The 23,671-nt window shown below is 41.8% G+C and overlaps 3 protein-coding genes across 5 annotated transcripts; all 3 read left to right on the top strand.

Annotated features, from left to right (window-relative positions):
* Positions 1–2,348: 2,348 nt before the first annotated feature.
* LOC311502364 (transcription factor Ovo-like 2) lies at positions 2,349–3,275 on the top strand. Its single transcript, XM_084564551.1, has 2 exons — positions 2,349–2,719; positions 2,910–3,275. Exons 1-2 carry the CDS (start codon positions 2,566–2,568, stop codon positions 3,230–3,232), a joined length of 477 nt encoding a protein of 158 aa, XP_084420677.1. The 5' UTR covers positions 2,349–2,565; the 3' UTR covers positions 3,233–3,275.
* A 3,814-nt stretch (positions 3,276–7,089) lies between these two features.
* On the top strand, positions 7,090–12,944 carry vaspa (vasodilator stimulated phosphoprotein a). Its single transcript, XM_084564904.1, has 13 exons — positions 7,090–7,607; positions 8,395–8,566; positions 8,666–8,837; positions 9,066–9,114; positions 9,286–9,613; positions 9,733–9,851; positions 9,968–10,016; positions 10,135–10,171; positions 10,260–10,299; positions 10,412–10,492; positions 11,129–11,198; positions 11,557–11,614; positions 12,130–12,944. Exons 1-13 carry the CDS (start codon positions 7,603–7,605, stop codon positions 12,162–12,164), a joined length of 1,215 nt encoding a protein of 404 aa, XP_084421030.1. The 5' UTR covers positions 7,090–7,602; the 3' UTR covers positions 12,165–12,944.
* A 23-nt stretch (positions 12,945–12,967) lies between these two features.
* LOC311502596 (RAC-beta serine/threonine-protein kinase-like) lies at positions 12,968–23,547 on the top strand. 3 transcript variants are annotated; one of them, XM_084564902.1, is made up of 14 exons: positions 12,968–13,353; positions 16,581–16,743; positions 16,896–17,024; positions 17,124–17,235; positions 17,587–17,734; positions 18,056–18,187; positions 18,476–18,541; positions 18,996–19,064; positions 19,169–19,291; positions 19,427–19,555; positions 19,764–19,978; positions 20,081–20,168; positions 20,888–20,990; positions 21,103–23,547. In XM_084564902.1, the coding sequence occupies exons 2-14, from the start codon at positions 16,698–16,700 to the stop codon at positions 21,180–21,182; spliced, it is 1,440 nt and encodes a 479-aa protein (XP_084421028.1). In that variant the 5' UTR covers positions 12,968–13,353; positions 16,581–16,697; the 3' UTR covers positions 21,183–23,547. The 3 variants fall into 3 exon arrangements, with proteins under 3 accessions (XP_084421028.1, XP_084421027.1, XP_084421029.1); XM_084564901.1 differs by having other exon boundaries at positions 16,578–16,743; XM_084564903.1 differs by lacking the exon at positions 12,968–13,353 and adding an exon at positions 13,410–16,280 and having other exon boundaries at positions 16,578–16,743.
* Positions 23,548–23,671: the final 124 nt, after the last annotated feature.

Below are 23,671 nucleotides of genomic sequence, written 5' to 3'. Positions count from 1 at the left end.
TGGCAATGGAAAGAGCCAGAAGAGCACAGATGGAAAGAAGATGATACCCCAGGTAAAAAAAAAGTACACTGACACAGATTTAACTGAAGTGTCATTAGTATACACTGATGATTAATGTGCTAAAAGTGTGTTATCTTCACTGTACTAACATTGTACTTTATGTTATTAGTGAAACTAAAGCTATACATAAGTTGCACCAAGTGTACCTCACTGTACTATTTTGAGACACCATGAAGAACCTTGAAACTTAAATTAACTTTCTTTCATGTATGTGTTGTTTATTTTAGTCCACTTGCTTTATTCCGCTTTTAAATTGGATGCTATTGTAGTTACAAGAAATACATTAAAAATTAGGGAAATGTGTGACTAATACATTGTAAATATAAATTAGAAAACCTTAACAAATATATTTTAATACATTTCAAAACACCTTTATTTTAGGTTAAAGCTGTTATTTAAGGCCCTGTTATTTTGCATATTTTCTTTCATCGATGGTGACGTTGCAGTTCATTATACGTCGGTTAATAATAACCTTAATGCCTTTGAGTGCCTTTTGTGCCTCAAGTGAACGGAAGTGATTCAGGTTGTAGTTATTTAACCCACAGACTTGAACAGTGCAAGTAAATCTAAGTACAATCTGAATGCTACGTCATTAATACAGCGTATTATAATAATAATTATATTATATAATAAATCCAAAGTTAGTTCAACCTGTCATTAAGAAATTAACATAATAATGTTATACTGATGCAACTTAACTCTGTGGTGAAGCTTTTAATCAACAATTTGATCAGATTTATTTAGATCCTGTTGTTATATTTAATTGTATGTACAGTATAATGCTAGATTGTGTATAAATGGTTGAGATTATTTAACTCTATCAAGATAGTTGTCAGTATTCTGACAGTATTGACTTCTGGTCCAGTAAGTACTCAGAGAACCACCATCGCTCACCTTCCACTGAGCCACTTACAGTGTCATGAATGTCCCATTTGGTAGCAGTATGTTTTGTCCAGCAGCAGTACAAATTCCAAAGACTGAAGTAAAATTTTCTGTTCAGCTACTTGACCATGCTCCAGGTGCAGTCTTGTTTACCAGAGATAAGTTTACTTCTGCAGTTCGTTTATGAGGACCTGCACCTTAGTGGAAACCATGTTCCCATCCAAGTCCACTGACACCTCTGAAGAAATTCAAACGTGTATCTCAGGTCTTTGGATTAGCTCAAGTTTTAGACCATAGAACAACCCCAGCAGCAGGGCTGCACTCCCATTTGCCAGGACCTTCAGACTCACAGTACTCTGTATCCTTTGGTGACAACGCCAACATCTTCAAATAGACCTGTATCGCCTGCTCCAACCACATAGGACTCCCAAAGCCATGCTGTCCATGTCTCTCCAGGACTGATATCCTCAAAGTGCCTGAAGGATATAGCATTAATTAGGCACACATAACAATAATTGCCCCCATACAAGCCCCATACAAACATATTTACTTTCCTGTAAAGAAACAGAGAGAAGTTAAATTTATTATATTTCTTCCTTTGTTTTTTCAAAGATCCCATCCACACAAGCATTGTGTTAAAGAGAATCTCCATACCCATGAAAAACACAGTTTAAACAATGTCCGGAGCATGCAAAACCACTATTTGGTCATGTCCACTACTGCACTCATGTAAAACAAAGGCGTTACCACAACACACTGTGATGTTAAAAGCCAGGAACTGCACCTCAGCACTGCCAACACAATATCTAGATATATTCACCTTAGAAAGAGGTTTACAAAATGCAGATTTCCAGTGATGAAAGGCCAAAACATATAGAAAAAGGTTATGGCTTAAAAAATATAAGGTACAAACACAACAACACACAACAAGTTGGTTAATCTCTGATAAACTGTATACATGGTCATTTGAGCTTGGTGATTTAACTGTGAAGTCATTTATTTTGTCCTTTTATACTTCTCAGTGAGTGAAAATACCAAGGAGCAGATGTCTCGCAGTCCTGACACCTTAAAGCCTGCCACTCTACCCCAGCCAGTACAGACGTCAGGGTGTCGGACAGCAGCAGGGATAGTGCCAGTGGCTATGGCAGGATCAGGAGGAACGGGGGCTGACTGGCCACCAATGCTCCAAAGCTCACTGTACCATGCGGGTGCACCACCATTGGTCACCAGAGCAAAGGTGAGATCAGGGTGCCATTTCTTCAATATAGTTATTATACTTCTATAGGAATGCTTCCTAATGTCTGCAAGACTTCCAACAAAGTATCTGGGAATACATCGATCTGTGACCAATCCCCTTTGTTGTCGCTTAAGTTTTCTGATATAATTAGTAGCTATTTATAAGATAGTATAGTAGTAGTGGTAGCTTAGTTCTGGCATACAGAATAGTCAGTCTAACTGTGCTTAAATAGACAAATGTATTTGGGTTTTTAGGTGGAATGGCATCATGACATTTTGACAAACCCATGATGAGAAAAGCTTTGCTGTTTAATGTTGTCATAGCTTTGTAAATTCTTCTTTCCCTACCAGCCCCGTCTCCGTACGTCCCCCATCTCAGGTGACTTCATGTGTTCGGTGTGCCACAAGATCTTCCCCCTGCAGCGCATGTTGACCCGGCACCTAAAGTGCCACAGCCTGGTGAAGAGACATCCCTGTCGATTCTGTGGCAAGGGATTCAACGATACCTTTGACCTCAAGAGGCATATGCGAACACACACAGGTAGTCCTTCCTAAAAATGAAGTGAGAACCACTATCTAAAAATGTCTGTTCCAACCCAAATTTGTAAATAGTGTTGCATACAGAAGTTTAATTTACCACATACCACATACCACATACCACACCTGAGCACATAAATGTCTGAACACCAAGATAAAGAGGAACAATCTGTCTCGTGTCTCCCCCGCTGCAGGTATCCGTCCCTACAAGTGTGAGCTGTGTGAGAAAGCCTTCACCCAGCGTTGCTCTCTGGAGTCCCACATGAGGAAGATTCATGGCGTCCACCAGCAGTACGCCTACCGACAGAGACGCTCCAAGATCTTTGTGTGCGAAGACTGTGGTTACACCTCAAGCCGCCCTGATGAGTACTTCCTCCACGTGAGACAGTGCCACCCTGGCAGCCCTGCCCTCCGCAGGTACTACCGCCGCCAGGCCCACGATAACAACGGCTTTGCATCGTCAGACCATAAACTCAGCCCCTATTTTCTGTACTCAGCCCCGGTATACTACATGTAGTACTCTCTAGAATACTCAAGTACATTGTATTGTAGTTGTTCTGTAAGGCATTCAGAAAGCATTGCTAGTTTTATAGAACCATTCAACTGTGTTTAGACTATAAATGTATGTATGTATTCTTGTGCTTATTCATTACTTTCTTCTTTAGGTAAATGTTTTAATCAGATTTTTAAATGAAAGGTAAAGACTATTCCGAATGTTTTTGTATAAAACCTGTAAAATATCTGGAACTAAAGTTTCAGAATCGTATTTGCTATACCACCCTTTGGTTGTATTCAAGCTGATATATATCTATGAGTTTGTTCAAAACCTGATAAACGATGTTATCAAAGCATTAAGTCTGACAATGTCTTCCTTTTAACGTGGTCAGGAACAAGACCATGAATGAACCGTTGGCTTTCTCGGCCTTCAAGTTCCACCACAATTGTTAAGTGGGGTTAAGATCAGACGACTACAGCAGGGGAATAATCACCGCTACTTGGATCTCCTTGTTCTTCACGTAGTTCCCACAAAGCTCTGAGGTGTGTTTGGGCTCATTATCCAACTGCAGCAAGAGGCCTTTCACACCAATATGCAAACCAGAAGGTGATGAATGGACTTTTACTTCTCCTTAATGTGGATGGAGTCAGTTGGACGCAGAAAACCACACCAAGCGTAGCAGAACACCTCCATACTAGAATATTCCCCTCACCATGTTTCATTGGTTTGATACCCTGCAGTGTTTGCCTCTCTCTTGTTTGTCTACTTGAATTAATATTTATGTTACAGACACCAATCTAAAACTTGGACTCATCAGTGAATAGAACGTATTTCCAGGCCAGCACATTGAGAAATGCTAGCACGTCTTTGTTTCCCCTTCTGAGAAGTTGTTCAGAGACTGCTACACAGGTTCTGAGAACACTAATAGAAACCCTCTTTTGAGTCTTGCATTCTTTATTTAGCAAATCCTGTATCTTTGAATTATTTGCTTTCCATCTCACACTGACCATCTGATCAAGTTTAAGCACCTACGAGTGCCATGCACTGTTACCTTGGAAAAATTTTCAGCCTTTTTGACCTTTTTCACTACTTACATGATGTCATGTTTACCACTATGAGAGTAGTGCACACACACACACACACACACACACACACACACATTCATGGAGAGGAAGTTGAGCATGTGGAGGACCTGAAGTTCCTCAGAGTCACCCTGTCATAACAGCCGACATGGACCATCACCAGCTCTCCGCTGATGTAAAAGGACCCAACAAAGACTGTTCTTCCCCAGGAAGCTTAAACAAACAAAGCTCCCACAGTGGAAGGGATCCTGACGAACTGCGCCACAGTGTGGCATGTAAGCCGCACCGCCGCAAGGAAAGAAAAGACCTGCACCGTGTGGTGAAAGCGGCCCAACGCATCGTTGGGATGGAGCTCCCTGATCTGGATACCATCTACGCAAACAAGCTCACAAAGAAGGCAAATAATCAAACGAGGACAGACACCCTGTCCACTCCCTATTTAAAGCACTGCATCCAGTAAATTCATTTCAGTTCACTTCAATTCAAATCACTTTATTTGTCCCCGAGGCAGTTCAGGCTTCAGTAAGAGCCAAAACAAACAGGCTAAAACAGCTTTTACCCAAGGGCTAAGGCTTCCATCGCGTCACATTCATTCATTTATTCAAGTTAGACTTAATCAAGAGCTACTCACAAGCGCTGTTGACAGTCAGAGTTTGCATTTTTAACTCTAGACCACTCCTTGCAGTATACAGTCATGGCATTTGCCATCTTTTAATGTGGAAGGTTCCTGTCCTGAGTGGCAAGTTGTGCGGCCTACCTCGATGACATAGTTGTCTATTCTGCTGACTTTCAATCCCACGTGAACACCTTTCAGTGTGTGAATGTGGCTTCCCTTTCTCTGAACCAAAATGTGAGTTTGCCACAGCTACCATCACCTATCTTAGCAAGCTGGTTGGCCAAGCGTGTCCTGTGGATGTTCAGTTCCCTGTTCCTACTACAAAACAAGAGTTGTGTGGTTTCCTCAGCTGAACAGGCTTTCAAGGCGCTAAAAAAACCCTTCTCTGTAATTCCCCTGTGTCGTCAGGTCCTGACCCTGCAGTCCCTTTCAAGTGATAGCGGGGACTACAGTACTACTAAAATACAGTACTACAGTAAGGATCAGGCTGTTACTTCTCAAAGAAATTCTCTGCAGTACCACTGAGGAAGAAGCTCTGCAATGCTCTGGGCTGTCCGGCATTTTGAGGTTAATGATGGATCAAAATGGCCCAGACTTGTGCTTTAAATTGGATGTACAACAGTAACTAATTGCTCATACGTTGGGCCCTTATGGCTCCGAACTTAGATATCTGTCACAACAGGGTGCGTGTGTGTCAATGTTGCGGCCGATGCTTCCTCACATGCACTGGTTGTGATAAGAGAGGGGGTGTTATATGTCAAATCTAGTCTTGTTGGTTGGTTTGTGCTGTGTCTCTGTGTTCTAAGTACAGCGTCCTAACAAGTGACTGTTTCTGGTTTTACCCCATTTACCCTTTCTTTATGAATAAACCCATTCATTCACTGGCATGACACCTGGTGTTGTGTCCTTCCTTGGCTTTCTGAGCGGGCCAGACCAGATCTCAAACTTTCACACCAACAAACCAATTGGATCATTGGACGGCTTCCGCATTGTTGTTCTTGCTGACAAAAGAGACACTGGAAATAAATGCTCCATTTGATAAACTACACCTTGCACCACGTGATATACAAACGCATGATACGCTAGATGTCTGCAGGTTAAGTACTGTATGTAGGGCATCTAACGTTTTCACATTTGCTCTGGACGTGTCCCATTGGTGACTACTCACAGAAATGAGAACTGCATGTAAAGCACTGTAATGAGTCGGCAAATAGCAGCTTCTGTGGTGCGGATGCAGGCTCAGGTGACCGGTCAGAAACTAAAATGAGATGCTTTTTCAGAGGTAGACCCATTAAAATAAAACCTCTTCTTGCTATTGTTATTATATGCACTTGAAGAGATTAAAGTGTGTGTAAATATATGATATTAAATGTATGATAGCTGATACCTGGTAGTATATGCTGTAGAGTCAAGTAGACTGTGTTTAGCATCACACAGACACATTAAGAGAATGAGGAACTGCAGACTGACTGCAAGACGTAAGAGGAAATGAACAATACTTAAATGTGGCTAGAGATGACTATTAAAAGGACACAGTTAGTACCGACAAGGTGTCAGGCACTGTCACATACATACAAGAACAAGTACTCGCCAGAGGTTATTATTGACCCATGTATGTGCTAAATATCACCACAGAGATGTACTTCTGAGAAGTTGCACCACATTCATTTATATGACGGGTAATTATAAATAACTGTATTTTTACAGCAAAGTTGAACTTTTCTGCTTTTTAGTTCTGCTTTGTTGTTGCTGTGTGCTGGAATAAAGATGACCACCCTGAAGACCGCTTGAAACCGTGAACCCCTGTTTATGGAACATCTGCATCATCGTAGGATATCTGTTTCCATAAAGTCGCATTGTTGTCATGTTCCTAACACAGCTTTTCAAATGCACTGACCCAAGAGGCCAAGTGCGTGTAAACCGATATGTTTCCGTGTGTTTGTTGATAAAAGGGAAAGACGACAATTTGCATATTTAGAAAAAAAAATGTCCTTTAATAGGAAGTTTGCAGTTCTTTTTTTATTGCTGCCAGCGCTACAGGGAAGTTAAGCAGTTAAGTTTGTATTGTCGTGACAGAAACGTAAAGATTGCTCAAATAACATGAGTGTTGGACCCACTGCATTCTGTAGCAAGTAATTCACTGATAAAGGAATTAAAACAGAACAGTAATAAATGCTTTGAGATGTTGTAAAGTCTCCACTGAACCCCCACGTGTGACATTTCAAGCTCTTCATCTGAAATCATCTTAATAATTACATGAAGGTGACTCACAGTGTTCACGGGTCTTGCTGTCTTCCATAGCCAGGCGTGCATTAAGAACTTTCCCCCCTTTCCAGCTAAAAGACAACTGGTAACAGAAAAAAAAGATTATAGACACAAATCAAAGCTGTGCCATGGTGGAGACAGAGAATGGGGGAGGTGTGAAAATGAGAATTACAAAGAGCGAGTGAAGGCGATGAGAACAGGAAGAGAGAAAAAAATCGTCTAGGAAATGAGAATACAAAGACAGAAGTGCAAGTATTTGAGTCATGAGAGAGCGCAATGGAGGTGTGCAGGCAAGAATGACAGCAGGTCTGATAGAGTAGACAAACGCGTTCACCTATGAGAGGGAGGAGGAATCGACTCAAAGTTGATCAGAAGAAGCACGTTGTTTAAAAGCAAGCCAAGCGTTGGATATTGACAACAGCTGGAAAATGGGGTGAGTCGATTTTGAACAACACAGATGATGTTAATCCATTTAAAATGTAAGTGTTTTGCACATTTATCATTTTGATCAGCTCACGTACAAATGCGTATACACAAATACGGAAAGGAGTCCTGCTTTGTAATAACTCAGCATTTGGCTTTGCCCAACAAACTCTTCAGTTCTGACTGCACTTCCTGCTGTCTTCACAAGAGTTCAACGCAGGTGTTCCACTTACACAGTTGCACGTCGCAGCGTTAAAATGTCTCTGTATCGTACGTCAAGAACACTAAATCTAAAAAGACATTTTGGGAGCTCGTAATTTTTGAGAAGTTAATATTTCTCGCAGACAGGTGAACTCACTTAGTCCATATTTGGCAGCATTGTACGCCGAACAGAGGAAGTGGTTAAAACATGAAAACCTTTTTTTGACAGGAAGTAAAGATTTCCCACAAGATTTCAAAAGGGTACAGACTTTGCAACAACAAGTACACTAACAATAACGCATTGTCACAGAAATGTCCGCACTGTTTTAACAAAACTGCAGAGTTTCAATGAAATAATGCACAAAAAATATGCAGACCTCACATATGCATTACGAGGCACTGACTCCATTACTTGTTTTACTCTCGAATAAGGATCTGAATGCTTCTTCTCGCAGAGAACAATGCAGACCAGTGTTCTTGCATGTCTACACAAACCACTGCATAAGCTACAAAATAAATCTAAATTTAAAAAAAAAACGCCTCAGAGGAGTTTTTGGAGACCTACTCACGATCACTGTTTCTGCTCCCTCCATCAGCGAGTCCAGTATTTGTCAGGTAAGGGCGACGGTCATGCTGTACGATGACGGCAGCAAGCGCTGGGTGCCGGCAGGATCAGACACCCCTGCCCTCAGCCGCGTCCACATCTATCACAACCCCGCAGGCAACACCTTCAGGGTGGTGGGCCGTAAAATGCAGGCCGACCAGCAGGTAAAGACAAGTGCACACACGCAGTCGGCTCCGCGATTCACATTTAGTGCTTCCTACAATTTCCTCATAAGAAATATTAATTCGTCACATCTGTGCCAGGTGGTGATCAACTGTCCCATTGTCAAAGGGATAAAGTATAACCAAGCCACAGCCACCTTCCATCAGTGGCGGGATGCCAGACAGGTGTGGGGGCTGAACTTCAGCAGCAAAGAGGATGCTGCCTCTTTTGCCAGCTCCATGATGCATGCATTGGATTCTCTCAGTGGAGCAGGTAAACACAGACGTGCAAGACGGCGAACTCGTGCACAGTGTGAAGAGTTTCTGTGTTAGTCATACTGACCTTTGTAAAATGGCAATGACTGATGATGTTTATTTAGTTCATCAGCTTGAGAACGATCAAGACAATGCACGCAGCCAAAATGAATGCAGAGCTATATTTAAGTGGAACAACTGCAGAGGATCACACTTGTTAGTTATATACAACTATGTTCTTCTTCAGGCCCACCTCAGAATGGACCCTCTCCACAGCAGCTAGAACAGCAGAGAAGGTACTTTATTCTTCAGATACTACAAATTTTTTTTTCTCAAAATGCAAAGCTCTGCATTTTATACCGATAATGCAGAATTGCCTCACATTTGAGTATCTGGAAACTGATTGACCTGTGTGACCTGACTCATCTTTGCCAAACATAAACACAACCGCCCCTTCCTCTGTCCAGACTGGAGCGCCAGAAGCAGGAGCAGCAGGAGAAAGAGCGCCTGGAGAGAGAGCGGCAAGCCGCCGCCGCCGCTGCTCCCCCCGCTCCTCCCGCTCCTCCCGCCCCGCCAGCACCCCCACCGCCTCCGGGCCCACCCCCACCTTCCTCTGGGTCGTGCCCACCTGCACCTCCGCCGCCTCCCTCTGGAGGCATGATCCCACCTGCGCCACCCCCTCCGCCTCCTCAAGGAGGAGGAGGAGGAGGAGGAGGCGGTGGTGGTGGAGGAGGTGGAGGTGCAAACAGTCTGGCTGCAGCTCTGGCAGGAGCAAAACTGCGTAAGACAGCGAAGGTAACGTGCAAACACTGTGTGTATTTTCCCCTTTATGCACTGCAGGAACATACTGCAGGAAGGCTGGCTGAATAAATCGACCAGATTATTTTTAAAGGAATGCGTTCTTGTGTGTCAAGGATGACGATGGAGCAGCCGCAGCCCCAAAACCAGCACCCTCATCTGGTGGAGGTGGAGGTGGAGGTGGAGGAGGAGGAGGTGGCCTAATGGGAGAAATGAGTGCCATCCTTGCAAGGAGGTAGCTTACCTCTTTTGAGGCCTATAAGTCAGTGATGTGATGTGATGAGCTGATTTTGAGCATCTCCTCAATGTTTGTGTTGTACTGTATATATAATGCATCTATGTTTTAAACAGGAGGAAAGCTGCAGACAAGCCTGCTGCAAAACCTGAAGAACCTAGCACTGTAAGTCTTCTGACAGTGACTTCTGTAAACATTTATAGACTTTCTCTATGTTATTCTGTAGCATTTGCACAATAAGCAATCCGATTAACAACAGTTTTATATCGGTACATGACTACAGGGGGACTCTGACTCTGTACCAAAATCCCCAGCACAAGGTAAGTGCTCCCTCGCACCACAACCTAGCGCCGCACAAAAACGTTGATCCTATGAACTGTAACAATGTATGCAATTTTATTTTGACAGAAGTCAACCCGTTTAAGGAAAAATCTGTTACCTTGCCAAGGTAAGAGACTGATCCATCAGGCTTGTTACGTTATGTACTGACTTGCTCTGAGCCGTGCATAGAAATTAAGCAGCCCAGCAGCTTAAAGAATCTGCACGTTTCTACCCGACAGGTCCAAATCCTCTGCTGGCAGTCAAATGGACTCGGTCAAAAGTCACAGCTCCGTCACTTCTCCTACTTCTGCAGTGTCCAGGTACCAGTACACCCTTTCACCCAACCGCTGCAAAGGTATACTGCCTACAGTGTGAGGCGGCGAAAAGGGCTCTGTATCAGTGTGCTGTTTGCAAATGAGTCACGTCAACAAATGCAGCACTCTGCGTTCATATTTTCTCACTGAGGCTATAAATGTAGCTTGCGGACGACAAGGTGTCTCTAAGATGACCACAGCAACACTTTGCTGAGGCAATGTCTTGCAGCTGCAGTCATTAGGTTTTGTTGTAGTGACATGAAGTGGGTGAGAATATCAGAGCAGTATTTAACAGTAGCACTGGCCATCAATTGATGTAATTAATGTAACTGTAATGTGTCATCGCAGAAGTGGATATTTTCTGATGTAGTTAAAAGGCTCTGGGTGCAGGGCCGTCTTTTCTAAATACATGAAGAAAGAAGTTGTTCTTGCTAAAACATGAGCTATTTTTAGGATGACAGCAGACACTGATTATCTTTACTATCTGTGTCAGTTTGCTGCATTTCTGTTTCCTTCTCTGTGTCACTCTTCCACAAATATAGATTTTTTTTTGTAGTAAATACAGCATGCTGTTCAAAAAAGACTTTTGCCCTTCTGCTAAGGCTAAACATGCGAGGTTAAACATGGATCTTTCAATTGCAGGATGAAGGTGGTGAAAAAGAATTCTGATATTTCAGAAAAGGACACGACTGATTTGGAACAAATCAAACAGGTTGGTGGCTCCATCTCTGGTCGAATATTCAACAGTGTCCTGCAACTCATCAGGCGACTGTAAATCTATGTGTTATGAACGTATTTAATTAATTAATTTTTAATAAAGTGACTTTGTTTATGACATATGGACATGCTAGAACCAAAGTGGGATTATATTCGAGTTTTCCAACCCATGATTTGCAACCACCCAGGAGTAATTTAATTAAATATACAATATATCGTGCTGCATTTGCCGTGTCATAACTCTGTGGGCAGAATGCCACTTTCGTGCCAGGCTGCTGCACGGTAGTGTTTGCAGAAGTAAAACCTTTGAGTACCAAGGCCTAATGATGCTGCACGTATGTGTGTGTTTTAAGGAAATTCTTGAAGAAGTGAAAAAAGAACTTCACAGTGTGAAGGAGGAGATTATCGCTGGTGAGTAAAAATGAAACTTAAAAAATTAAGGCTAATTGTAACACTGTGTTTGTTGGCAACTGTAACAATCTTTCCACATGATCCCATTGTGACATCGTGTTAATACGTCCACGTTGTGCCACTTCATTTTTGCGTGGTTGAAGATTGTTCTTGACTCATCAGCTGATCAGTTTATATGGATAAAATAATTCTTGTTGCCACTAGAACAGGGAACTACTCTGCATTACATTTGACTTCTTTAGTCTTGTTCTTATTAGTGAATTAAAATACACCATATTGACTACTGTATTATTCATGAGTACACATATAGAGGTCTCTTTCATCAAACGATGGCTGTGTATTTCAAAAAGTCTCTGAGCTGTAAAGGAAAATGTAAACAAAAGTCTCTCGATGTTCATTGTCATCGGGTCAAATTAAGAAGCTGGCTGCATATGCAAGGTGTAAACTGGCCCATTTATATGAATGTGATGTTATATCCTGTCACGCCTGACTATTTTTCTGTTTCTCTCTTCCAGCACTGATCCAGGAGCTAAGAGCCTCGAAGGAATGAAGAATGGATCAAGACAACAATGAATGCGTGTTAATGTTTTATCATTGAATGCTGGGTCAATTGGCATAGCTTTACTGTAGGAAGAAATGATGTTATTTTTATTTCATGTAGGATTCTCTTCAAATTCATGTCTGCTGAAACTTCTTAAACTACTATCAAAATAAAAGTTTTTCTTCCGTTAATATTTGAATCGCTCTGTTCCTTTAAGGCTCATAAAAGTATAAATTAATAAAACACTGTTGATGTTTCCGAGATAAAGTCAGAGAGGTCGGGTTGAGATGGTTTGGACGTGTTCACAGGAGGAGGGATAGCGAAGGAGGATGCTGAGGTTAGAGCTGCCAGGCAGGAGGTCAAGAGGAAGACCAAAGAGGAGATTTTGTGGATTTAGTGAAGGAGGACATGAAGGTAGCTGGTGTGAGAGAAGAGGATACAGAGGAATGGATGGAAGGCGATGATTTGCCGTAGCGACCGCTGAAGGGAGCAGCCGAAAGGAGAGGAATTCAGATTCAGATTCAGATTCAGAAAACTTTATTTGTCCCCGGGGGGGCAATTTAAGGCACAGGTGAGCAACTTAACGTGCAAGTACAGACATTTTAAGGTGCAAAAGAGACAGAAACAGAACAGGATACAAAATACAAAGTAAGGACAGGAAGGAGATACGCACAATAAAAATGGACTATGAAGATGAAATATCCAGCAAACTAAAAACTCAGTGTTTGGTTTACATGCTATAACATAATGTGGCAAAACTCTTTGAATAAAACAATGATTTCTTTAGTTTTTCCTCTTTATGTGGGCGTTGGAGAAAGGCACAGGCTTGACATATGGAGATATGACAAAACGTTTAGTGGATACAGGGCACAAAAACAAAAAAAAAGAACAATACAAATAAATATATATGAAGTTAGACAAGCTGTGTCGAAATTACTCACAAACTAAAGAGAATTATGGTACAATCTCACAGATTACTAATTTGTGTGCATCCTTATGCTGAACATACGGTTTGAGAGGCAGCTGCACTACCCTGCCCTGCCTGCAGGTGGCAGTAAGCAGCTACACACGCCATCTATCCAAAACCAGGAAGAAGAAGACTCCACGGTGTTTTTTTCCTGGGTGGATGGCCTGCTCTTTATCTAGCCTGTCAAAACTGCACTGGAAGGAGAGCAACGTGGGATAACGTCAGTGAAATGTGTGTTAAATCAAATAAGTTTCACGGTTAATTTAAACGTCTGCGTCGCGGGATCAGCTGAGGAGTCGGTATCTCATAGGAAGTAGGAATAATACACGTTATTGACTACATCGCTATCAAAAAGGCTCCAGGAGTAACCACGAGCATGAGCTAATGAAAAACATTGTTTACTAAGAAACATGTCCAGCTAATGGTAGGTCATGCATTCATTAGTAAGACTACGCGGCGGTGGTAAACTGACCGGATATCGTGGGAACATGCTAACTGAACATGTGATTTTAAGCTATATTTAACAATCTTACTCCTAACTTTACTCAGGTGACATGTAACGTTATTTGAAATCTGAAACGGCCGTATTGGATGTTTCTAAATATAGATTCACCGTCGGCGGTGTTATTAACCAGATTTACCCTCTGCAGCTTTAATATCTTTTTTTTAAATGTGCTCCCTGAAAGTCACCGTTAGCACACGGCTAACCGCTCTCGGTGCAAAATTCGGGCTAACTAACGTAAAGTCGCATCCTGGCTAGCTAACAGTCGTCAACAACAACAGCAGCAGCCACATCGAGTTAGCCTGAAACCGATCATAAGTTGAGTGACACGACTGAATATTAACTAGATTGTGTAATTATTATAAGTTTTTCGTCATCTCTAACTTGCGCAGTGCTGATCGGAACCGTGCACTTTGCACCAGCTCGGGATGCAAGTTTAGGGTTTTGCTTTTCCGGAGTTAAACTTTAATGCGTGAAGTTTTAGAAGAGCTACATGTGCACCCTGTCAGCGTCTGCAAACAGCTAACATACTGAGTGTCCCTTGATTTTAAAAATGTCTTTATGTTGGTCATAATTACGCATCCAGCTGCTCAACAGGAGCGAGATGTATTTAACATACAGTACCAGTCAAAAGTTTGGACACACTTTCTCTTTTATTATTATTATTATTATTCTTTTTTTATTGTTTCCTTGATACTGAAGACATCAAAACTATGAATGACCACATGTGTAGTTATGTAGGCGACAAAAACAAGAGTGGTTGGTGGTTCGCCAACCTGGGTACGACCCCAGTCTGGGTTTTTGCGTTAAGTGGGGCCCATGATTTTGTTTTCCAACTGTCCTTACGTACCCCCAGACTACGTAAGGGCTATTTGAACAAGAAGGAGTGATAAGAGTGCCAGATTGTGTCAGATGACCTGGCATCCACAGTCACTCGAACTAAACCCAACAAAAGCTAGGGACACGCTACACAACTTTCGCAGTCTTTTGCAGATTTTGAAAAGTCTAGGAGTACACACTAACAGCAGATTCTTGTATGCCGACTTAAAAGGCCGGAGATCACACACTTGACTGCTGCACCTGATGAGGGATCACAGACTATGTGATTTTGTCAAACCCGTTAAAGACAAAAGAACCCTCGCGAGGACGGTTGTGGTACACACGTTATGTTGGCGTTCGGTTAAACTCTCATCCATTCCTGTGGTCTAGGTTCGCGTTGACGCCACCTTTCCTGCTACTTCCTGCCGTCTTCTGATGCTATTTCCTGTGCTCCACCCTTCTCTACTTCACACTACTTGATTGCGTCCAGATTCAGCTCAAAAAATTCAATCATGTTTCACTGCGACTGAAGTCGGGTTGGCGTCTGTTCCCCTCACACTCTTGTAGATTTGCATCTTCACTGGCGTGCTACTTTGTGCAGTCTAAAACAAAAAGCGTTCTACTTTTAAATTACTACATGCATTCTTTCCTAGTCGTAATGTCTTGGTCTCTAAGGAAAAAGCATTGAATGAAAATGTGTGTCAAAACTTTTCACTGGTATTGTATGCAAGTAGATTATGAGAAAGCTGTGGCTGTATTTCCGCTCTATATGTAGGGTAATGTTCACCATGCCCTTCTAAATATTTAACTTTCTAAACATTTCAGAAACCTACCACACATACTATTGGAACTGATTTACTGATGAGTCAGTCAAGAGAGAAACAGTTAAAATATGTTAGCCATCAGCTGATGAATGTTTAAGACCTAAGTACTGTCCACTGCCATTGGTGGCTTGTCTTCTCTTTGGCAAATAGGCTGTGAGCAATTTTTTTTTTTGTCACATTTAATAGACTAGTAAGCCATCTACTGTTTAAGATTATTGGTTGCATGTACATAGATGGTAATATTTCTTAAAAGGCCAGTAAAATGACCCAATCTGGCTGAATCTGAGGGCATTTTCGGTTGGAGTTTGTTAAATGCCTCGATGGTCAAAAGGCTCAACACAATGAGTTGTTGGCGTAGAGCACAACTGAGATTTTGTTTTAAGTTGAGTTTTATAGGTCTTACCGATATAGTGCTTCCTGCCATTAACTGCCTAAACTACTGCATCACTCTGGAATAGGGTTTAATATTTTTCCCGAAAATTAGATGAATCAGATCCCGGGAAAAGACGACCCATTTCCCGGGAATCCCGGGAAACAGCTGTTTTTTGTTGTTGTTGTTTTTGCCCAAGTAATGTATCGATATCATTCAAATATGCATTCCCAGCATGTTTTATATTATTTGTAACATTATTAGGGCAAGAAACACAGTTTATGTCCATATCAACAAAGTTTGCAATGATCAATTCTGCTGCGTGATCAAGTGAGCTGCGTGCGTGACAGCCTATCTGCCAAAAAGCAGCTACCGTATTGGTGTAGAGCGATCACGTGACCAACCGTGCCACCACTCGCGACCAAGATCTTATTACGCTCTGAAGAAACTAGTTCTGCATAAAACATAGACGCATCGGCAATCGTCTGGAATTTTTGCGACGAACTTTTTTTGGGTAGCTTAGCATGACTCGTTATGTTTTATGAACTAAAGATTGTGTAGATGCCAGACTGTGGAGCGGGATGAAACGATAACAGGGTTCACCTTACGGCCTAACAAAGCTGGCTGCAGACATCATTAGGAGGTTGGTAGCCTACTGCTGCAAATGACATTTGCTGCCGCTAGGGTGCGTGGATTTCTAGGCTATGGCCTACTGCTGCACTGAATTCAACGTTAACGTGAGACAACAATAGAAGCGCACGTGTAACAAAAAATAAATATATATTTCCCGTTTCCCGTCATAACCTTTCCCGGGAATCGGGAAATAGTCTTGATCAGATTTCCCGGGAATCCCGTTTCCCGGGATTAAACCCTACTCTGGAAGTCTGATTTGAAAGTTTGACATTGCACCTAATTACTTTGTACTGTTTGTTTTCTTCAGCAGATAGTGTTCAGATTTTATAAGTGAGTGACTGAGACGTGAACAGGCCAGGAGAGAGAATCCACCTTCCCCCTTCCAGGACGTCTTGTCTCCGACCCTCTCTGAAAAACATCTGCCGCCATGAATGAAGTCAATATAGTCAGAGAGGGCTGGCTCCAAAAAAGAGGTGAGGATCCGTTTTACGTAATTTACAGTTAAAAAAAAAAAAAAAAAAAAAAAAAAAAAAAAGGTGACACCTAGAATAATAAAGGTCATCTTAAAATGGCATTCATGTGGATTTAAATAACTGCAAATTACATTTTTCTTTCCTGCACCAAGGTGAATATATCAAAACGTGGAGGCCCAGGTATTTCATCTTGAAAAGTGACGGTTCCTTCATAGGCTACAAAGAGAAGCCTGATTTAAATGACCAGACCTCCCCACCACTGAACAACTTCTCTGTGGCAGGTCAGTTTTCAACAACCTTTACTCGCTAGAAGTTGCTGTCTGCTTTCCAGATTTATCAGTTGGACAGTTGGACAGTTGGATGTTTGTTTGTTTTTACAGAATGCCAGTTAATGAAGACCGAAAGACCCCGGCCCAACACATTTGTCATCCGTTGTCTACAGTGGACCACTGTCATTGAACGTACTTTTCATGTGGAAAGCAATGATGAGAGGTGAGAACTGTTTGTTTAGGTTACAGTTATGGAATGGGGTCTAAAGTGCAGGCTCTCTGCTTTCACTTGAGGGTTTTCACATCCAAATTAGATAAAGCGTTCTGCAGTTACAGCTCTCTAACGTGTAGGATTTCGAGAAACCAAAAGTAACTGGCATGAAAAATATTGTGAGATAGTCCTCTTTCATCCATTGATCAACTAAAAGGTCTGGAGACGGCATCATATGCGTCATAGAAGCTCCCAGTGCAAGTGACTCGGGCAATCCTTTGGACCTGATTGTATAACTTCTATAATTTGTTTTGGGGTTGTGAGGCCTGCTCAATGCGATGTCTGCCATTTTACCTTCTCCAGAGAGGAGTGGATGCGGTCAATTCAGTTTGTGGCAAACAGTCTGAAAATGCGGGAACAGGAGGAGGAGGAACCGATGGATGTGTTCGGCTCCCCGAGTGAAAGCCTGGAGGAGATGGAGGTGGCTATGTCCAAAGGCCGCAACAAAGTGGTGAGAAGATCAGTTGATGAAAATGTTGATAGAGTATGTAGAGGAACGTACTGCAGAGAAAATGTAATTATCAGTTTCAGTAGTGGTTTCGTGGAACAAAAATATTAAGAAACCATCGAAATGGGACACCTTGACAAATGAGGGCAGCGTCTTGCCCAAAGACACGGACGGCCCTCTTAATGGACAACCTCCCAACATAATCATGACACGTTTAACACGATATCTACAAATAGCCCTTGTAATATGATTGTACTTTTCTATTTCATTGTACCAGTTCTTACAATATTAGTGACAAGCCACAACGATGTGTTTATTGTACAGACGATGAGTGACTTTGAGTACCTGAAGCTGCTTGGCAAGGGAACCTTTGGGAAGGTGATTCTGGTCAAAGAGAAATCAACTGGAGTACATTATGCCATGAAAATACTGCGCAAAATGGTCATAATAGCCAAGGTAAGTGGGAGGCCCGTACGTATTTGCACACATTTCTTGTTATTTTAGCTTTCTGACACAACAGGGTTTCCTGAAAGATTGATTACCACACTCTCGTATATGCTATAGCCAGACATAACAAGTTGAGGTATTTTAAAGTTGGCTCATTTAATTTTAGAATGAATGAGAGACTACTGTACTCCAGCTGTTTGAAAGCTTTGAAAGCTTTGCTGCACTCTCATTAAAAGTCACGTCAAACCGTTTGGTGCTGTGTACTCTGAGTGTTTGTGACTATGTGTCTGTTGGCAGGATGAGGTGGCCCACACAGTTACAGAGAGCAGAGTGCTACAGAACACGAGACATCCGTTTCTTACGGTGAGAAATAACCCACTTGCAGCAGGTTCAAAAAGCCTCCACATCCGTGGTGAGCCAGCAGTTTTGTTTTCCTGTGATGTAAAACAAATCAAAGATGAATCATACCAGAACTTTGATGAACTTTCATTTTTTTTTTTTTTTTTAAATTAATGCAGCTCCTTGCATAGTGCATGTCTCGACAGACTTTTAACACATCGCTGTGTTAGAAGTTTTAGTTTTTGATTTCTCAACAGCTTGTTTCTAAACAAGCAGCTCTGTGTCTCAGTGGCTGAGGCTCTTCAAACTGAAAGATCTTTATATTGAGATTAGAGGCTCTTGGGGGAAAAAAAAGAAGACTGAGAAGGTTATCAGGTGGATCGCAAGCCTCTGATTGACATGGTTTCTGCAGCGTTTAAGTACCTATGATATACATATGTGTATATATATATTTGCAATTCTGATCATTTTCTTCCAGACATTGAAATATGCCTTCCAGACACACGACCGGCTTTGTTTTGTAATGGAATATGCCAACGGAGGTGAGGTGAGACCTCACATGCACACATCAGTTACACGGAGTTACGCTCATACAGATTTTCTCTAATAGCGCTAAAGTGTTTGACTCCATCTGCTCTTTCTTTCTTTCAGCTTTTCTTTCACCTGTCACGCGAACGAGTGTTCACAGAAGACCGGGCGCGCTTCTACGGCGCTGAGATCGTGTCCGCGCTCGAGTACCTGCACTCACGTGACGTTGTTTACCGTGATCTGAAGGTAAGTGAGGTTCGATAGTAGATCGATAGTAGGAGACTTAAAAACTTTGTTCTGTCACTAATTGCTGCGTAATTATTATAACTACGCAGTAATATTACATCTTCATAATGTGTTTCTCGTGTTCGTATGTCACAGCTGGAGAATCTGATGCTGGACAAAGACGGACACATCAAAATCACTGACTTTGGCCTCTGTAAGGAAGGCATAACACCAGATGCAACCATGAAGACCTTCTGTGGAACTCCTGAATATTTAGCACCTGAGGTAAGGCTTTAAATAAAGTCACATTTTCCTGAAAGCTTATTGTCTCCACCACATACTGCGTTGTTGTTACTGTAGCCAAATAACTCAATAACAAAAGCTTTCTTTCTATATGAACTCATACTGGTGTCACATTGTGACTGGTTAGAAGTTTGTAGGAGTTGTTGATAAATCCTAATATTGGGAAATTAAAATATCTGCTCCTCCTCAGGTCCTGGAAGACAATGACTATGGCCGAGCAGTGGACTGGTGGGGTCTGGGTGTAGTCATGTATGAGATGATGTGTGGCCGCCTGCCTTTTTACAATCAGGATCATGAGCGTCTGTTTGAGCTCATCCTCATGGAGGAGATCCGCTTCCCCAGGAACCTGTCGCCTGAGGCAAAGTCCTTGCTGGCTGGCCTGCTTAAGAAGGACCCTAAACAGAGGTATTTGATCAGATGTGTCCCGGTGTGTTCATCGCTTTTTTTGGGGGAAAAAAAATAAATAAAAAATGCGCGTTTCTCACATGCTCTGGTTTGATTTGACAGGTTAGGCGGAAGTCCTGATGATGCCAAAGAAGTAATGAGTCACAAATTTTTCATCACCATCAACTGGCAAGATGTGGAACAGAGAAAGGTAAAATATTGTCAGCCTAGAAAAAGTGGAATTTAGATTTATTTTTAACCATAGACACACGGAAATTAAATCGGACTGCTTAGTGCGCCTCCATGTCTGGAATTTCTAAAGATTTGTTTAGATCGTTAGCTATTAATTTAATTTTCTGGCCTATATATAAATACTCAGGGTAAATAGGTGCTTGTGCATAATGGTTGTGCTACACTGGGTGGTGGTTTAATTTTTAATAAACGCGCAACCTACTGGATATCGGTTTAAAGAATTCCCACACTTTTGATGTTTGGGTTGGGTTTGGTTTCAGGCTTTTTCGGTCATTTATTTGCATTCCTGGCACCTCTTGCTGCTTAACGTGGGTTTAGTGGCAGGATACAGTCAAGCATCAGTCATTAACTAACCCTAGGTGGCACAGTGGCGCCTCACAGCAAGAAAGGTCTGGGTTAGCCCTAGCCATGACACCCCCTCCCTAAAAAAGAAAAAGTCCTCCAGTGCAAATAAGACCAGTGCCTATTGCAATTGTGCACTTGTGGGAGCGGGTGATCCAGGAACCAGAGGATTAGCGGTTCAATCTCTGGTATGTGGGCCAGACTTGAGCAACCTCGAGTTACCGCCAATTCGTGTGAATGTGTGAGCGCTTGTCTAAGCTGAGTACCAATAAAGGGCTATAGAAATGCAAGATCAATTGCCGTTAACTCACCAATCTTTCCCCCTCCCTTCCTCAGCTGACCCCACTCTTTAAACCCCAAGTGACATCAGAGACAGACACCAGGTACTTCGATGATGAGTTCACAGCGCAAACCATCACGGTCACTCCTCCAGACAAGTGTAAGTCTCCTCTAACGGTGGTACAGCTTTTAATGTTGAGGACAAACGGGACATTTTTTATTTTATTTTTTTTGAATATCACCACTTACTTTCACTGTTCTTGTTCTTCCAGATAACAGCCTAGACTGTGATGACCCCAGCCAGGAAGCACATTTCCCCCAGTTCTCCTATTCTGCTAGTATAAGAGAGTGATGGCAGCTGTGCCACGCAAAACGCACGAGACAGGAAGACCCTGGCCACATCTCTTAACAGCAATAGAATAACCAGAACCCCGTTCAACCACACTACAGACAAAGCCTGGCCACAGTGCCTGTACTATATCAAAGAAGACTTCTGTACCTCGCATTAGTCATTTATACGATTCAGCAACACAATCAGAACTGTCGGTAACGCCAATCAGAGGGCCCGTCAACATACAGGTCCTCCCAAATGTTTGAAATGGCTCTTACCACTTGGTGATAGGATTTATATGAGGGAGGAAGAAACGCCAGATTGTAGGGTGTTTGTTTTGGTAGGCATGCGTGTGGGTTTCAATTTTTCCTTTTGAAGAAATGCCATCAAAATCCAAACTGAATGTCTTCACTTTAGTTTAAATGAGACTGACAGGATGAGGTTTTGTTTGTCCCTATATGCGTCAGGAACAACATATTGATTGAAAACACATCGTGATTAAGTGTCTTCAAGGAGAACTGAAATGTGCTGTCTATTTTTAAAATGTATGCAATGAAATATCACTTGTATGTTAATTTTTCTCTCGTCTCAGATTGCTGTGTCACCAGTGCACTGTTTCCAATAATCGCACTCGGCAATTATTGGAAACTGGGAACACCTTAATGCACAATGTGTATATGTATTTTTTTTTTTTTTTTTTTTTTTTAAATGTTTCTTAATTCTTTCACCCTTTTGATGTTTCTTAATCTGTAGCCATGTAATTTAAGAGCTGATTAATGGCAGAGGTAGTTTTGACTACATTCCTGCATAAAAATGACATCAGCAGATTTTCACACAAGTCCTGAAAGTAGGCAAAGAGAACTCAATTAAAAAAAAAAAATGAAAATGAAATATTATACATGTGTATTTGTTTATCCAGGATAATGTGTGCAAAAGGTAGCGCACCTCTAGGGTTACAAGTTAATTTCAAGGTCCATCTGTTCACAAGCGTTTAAAAACAATGTAATGAGACTCAGGTGTCATTCAGTGCCTTGTTTTGTTTAAAATAAAACGGGGATTTGTCACAGTCTGATCGTCACAGCACGTGTTTGTGGAAGTGTAACGTGGCACGGATTGAGCTTTCTAAGGACTCTGTCGCCGCCCATCAGGCTCACGGAGGAGATTTAAGACGACCGTTACCCTTCTCAGGAGTGGTTTACCAACAAAGTTCACTCTAAAAGCTTGTTTCGGCCTCATACCCATGTTAGACATCATCTTTCTGGCCTTAATAAGGATGCTTTCACATCTGAATTCAGATTCAGGGAGCAATGTTTAGGAGCCCAAACACGCCCACCTGAAGGATGAACGCCCCTGCTTTCGAACCGTTGTGTGAAAGCACCCTTTCATCATCGTAACACACCAAATTGTAATTTTTTAATTGTCTTTTTTTTCCCAATTTCTTTGCCCATTCTGTCCCCGTGCCTCCAGACTGCTGCTGCTTTTCACACTTGAACGTGCATCTGGATATAACTGTACAAAAAAAAACGTATCCAGGGAAATGCTTACATCATGAATATGGTCCCGACATTTCCAGTTTGGGTGCTGCGGTAGCCTACAAGGACTTTCTTTTTAATTCTTTATCAATTCTATTATCCGCCACAGTAATTTGAAAGTAGGGCAGCGCTGCACTGTGCTTTTCATTTTGAGTGTGAGACTGTACATGAAGCGGCACTCAACACTGTACTGGTGCAACCCTGTTGAGCAACTGGTGATAAATAAAGAACTGGTGCAGACAAGTTGCTAAACATCCTCTGGCTGATGGAGCCTTCCACCACATATTGAAATAAGATGAAGACTGTTAATACATAGATGTATGTTTATTCATATCCGATTTAAAATGGGCATATGCTGGGCTACAGATTAAGTAAAGTTCAGATGCTTTTTAGCTTGCTGATTGTTCCTTGGTTATCCGAGGGAGACGGTGTCCTGGCTCCCTCCTCTGGCTGTTTGGTGTCCATTTTCACATTAAACAATTTCTTTTCTTCTATTATTATTTTACTTTTTTCTCCCCTTGGATGGCATTTCTCTGTCATTATTATGAAATATTTAATTTGGGCATGAGGGGATGCAAACATGTGGCCCTTTGGCCTCAAAGCTGCTTTTCTAACCACTACACCTCAGCTCCCCATTTCATTAGCCTCATAGCATAATTCATTTTTTCACAAGTCATATTTTGGCGACTGTTACAATATCAATAAAAAATACCAATGTGCTTGCTAAAAATTGTGTTTTTTCTTGTTTTCTGAAAATGTTAAAATGTGACTTAGGCAATTATGCTATGAGGCTATTTATTTGTGGTTTTCTTTACCTCTTCTGTCTGAATGTACAGTGTCGTCATATTGCAGTGACATGTGGTTTACACTGGGGGCTTTAGTAGTTCAGATCCTACAGACTTAAAGAAAAATGTTTGACCACGGTCACAGAAGAACAGGTTGCTTGTAATAAATATAAACAAATACACTGAAAGAAAC

Source organism: Chelon labrosus, assembly GCF_963514085.1.
Source record: "Chelon labrosus genome assembly, chromosome: 17".
In the NCBI taxonomy this organism is placed as follows: Eukaryota; Metazoa; Chordata; class Actinopteri; order Mugiliformes; family Mugilidae; genus Chelon; species Chelon labrosus.
The sequence above is the reverse complement of the archived record's forward strand: the minus strand, read 5'-3'. Positions and strand labels throughout refer to the sequence as shown.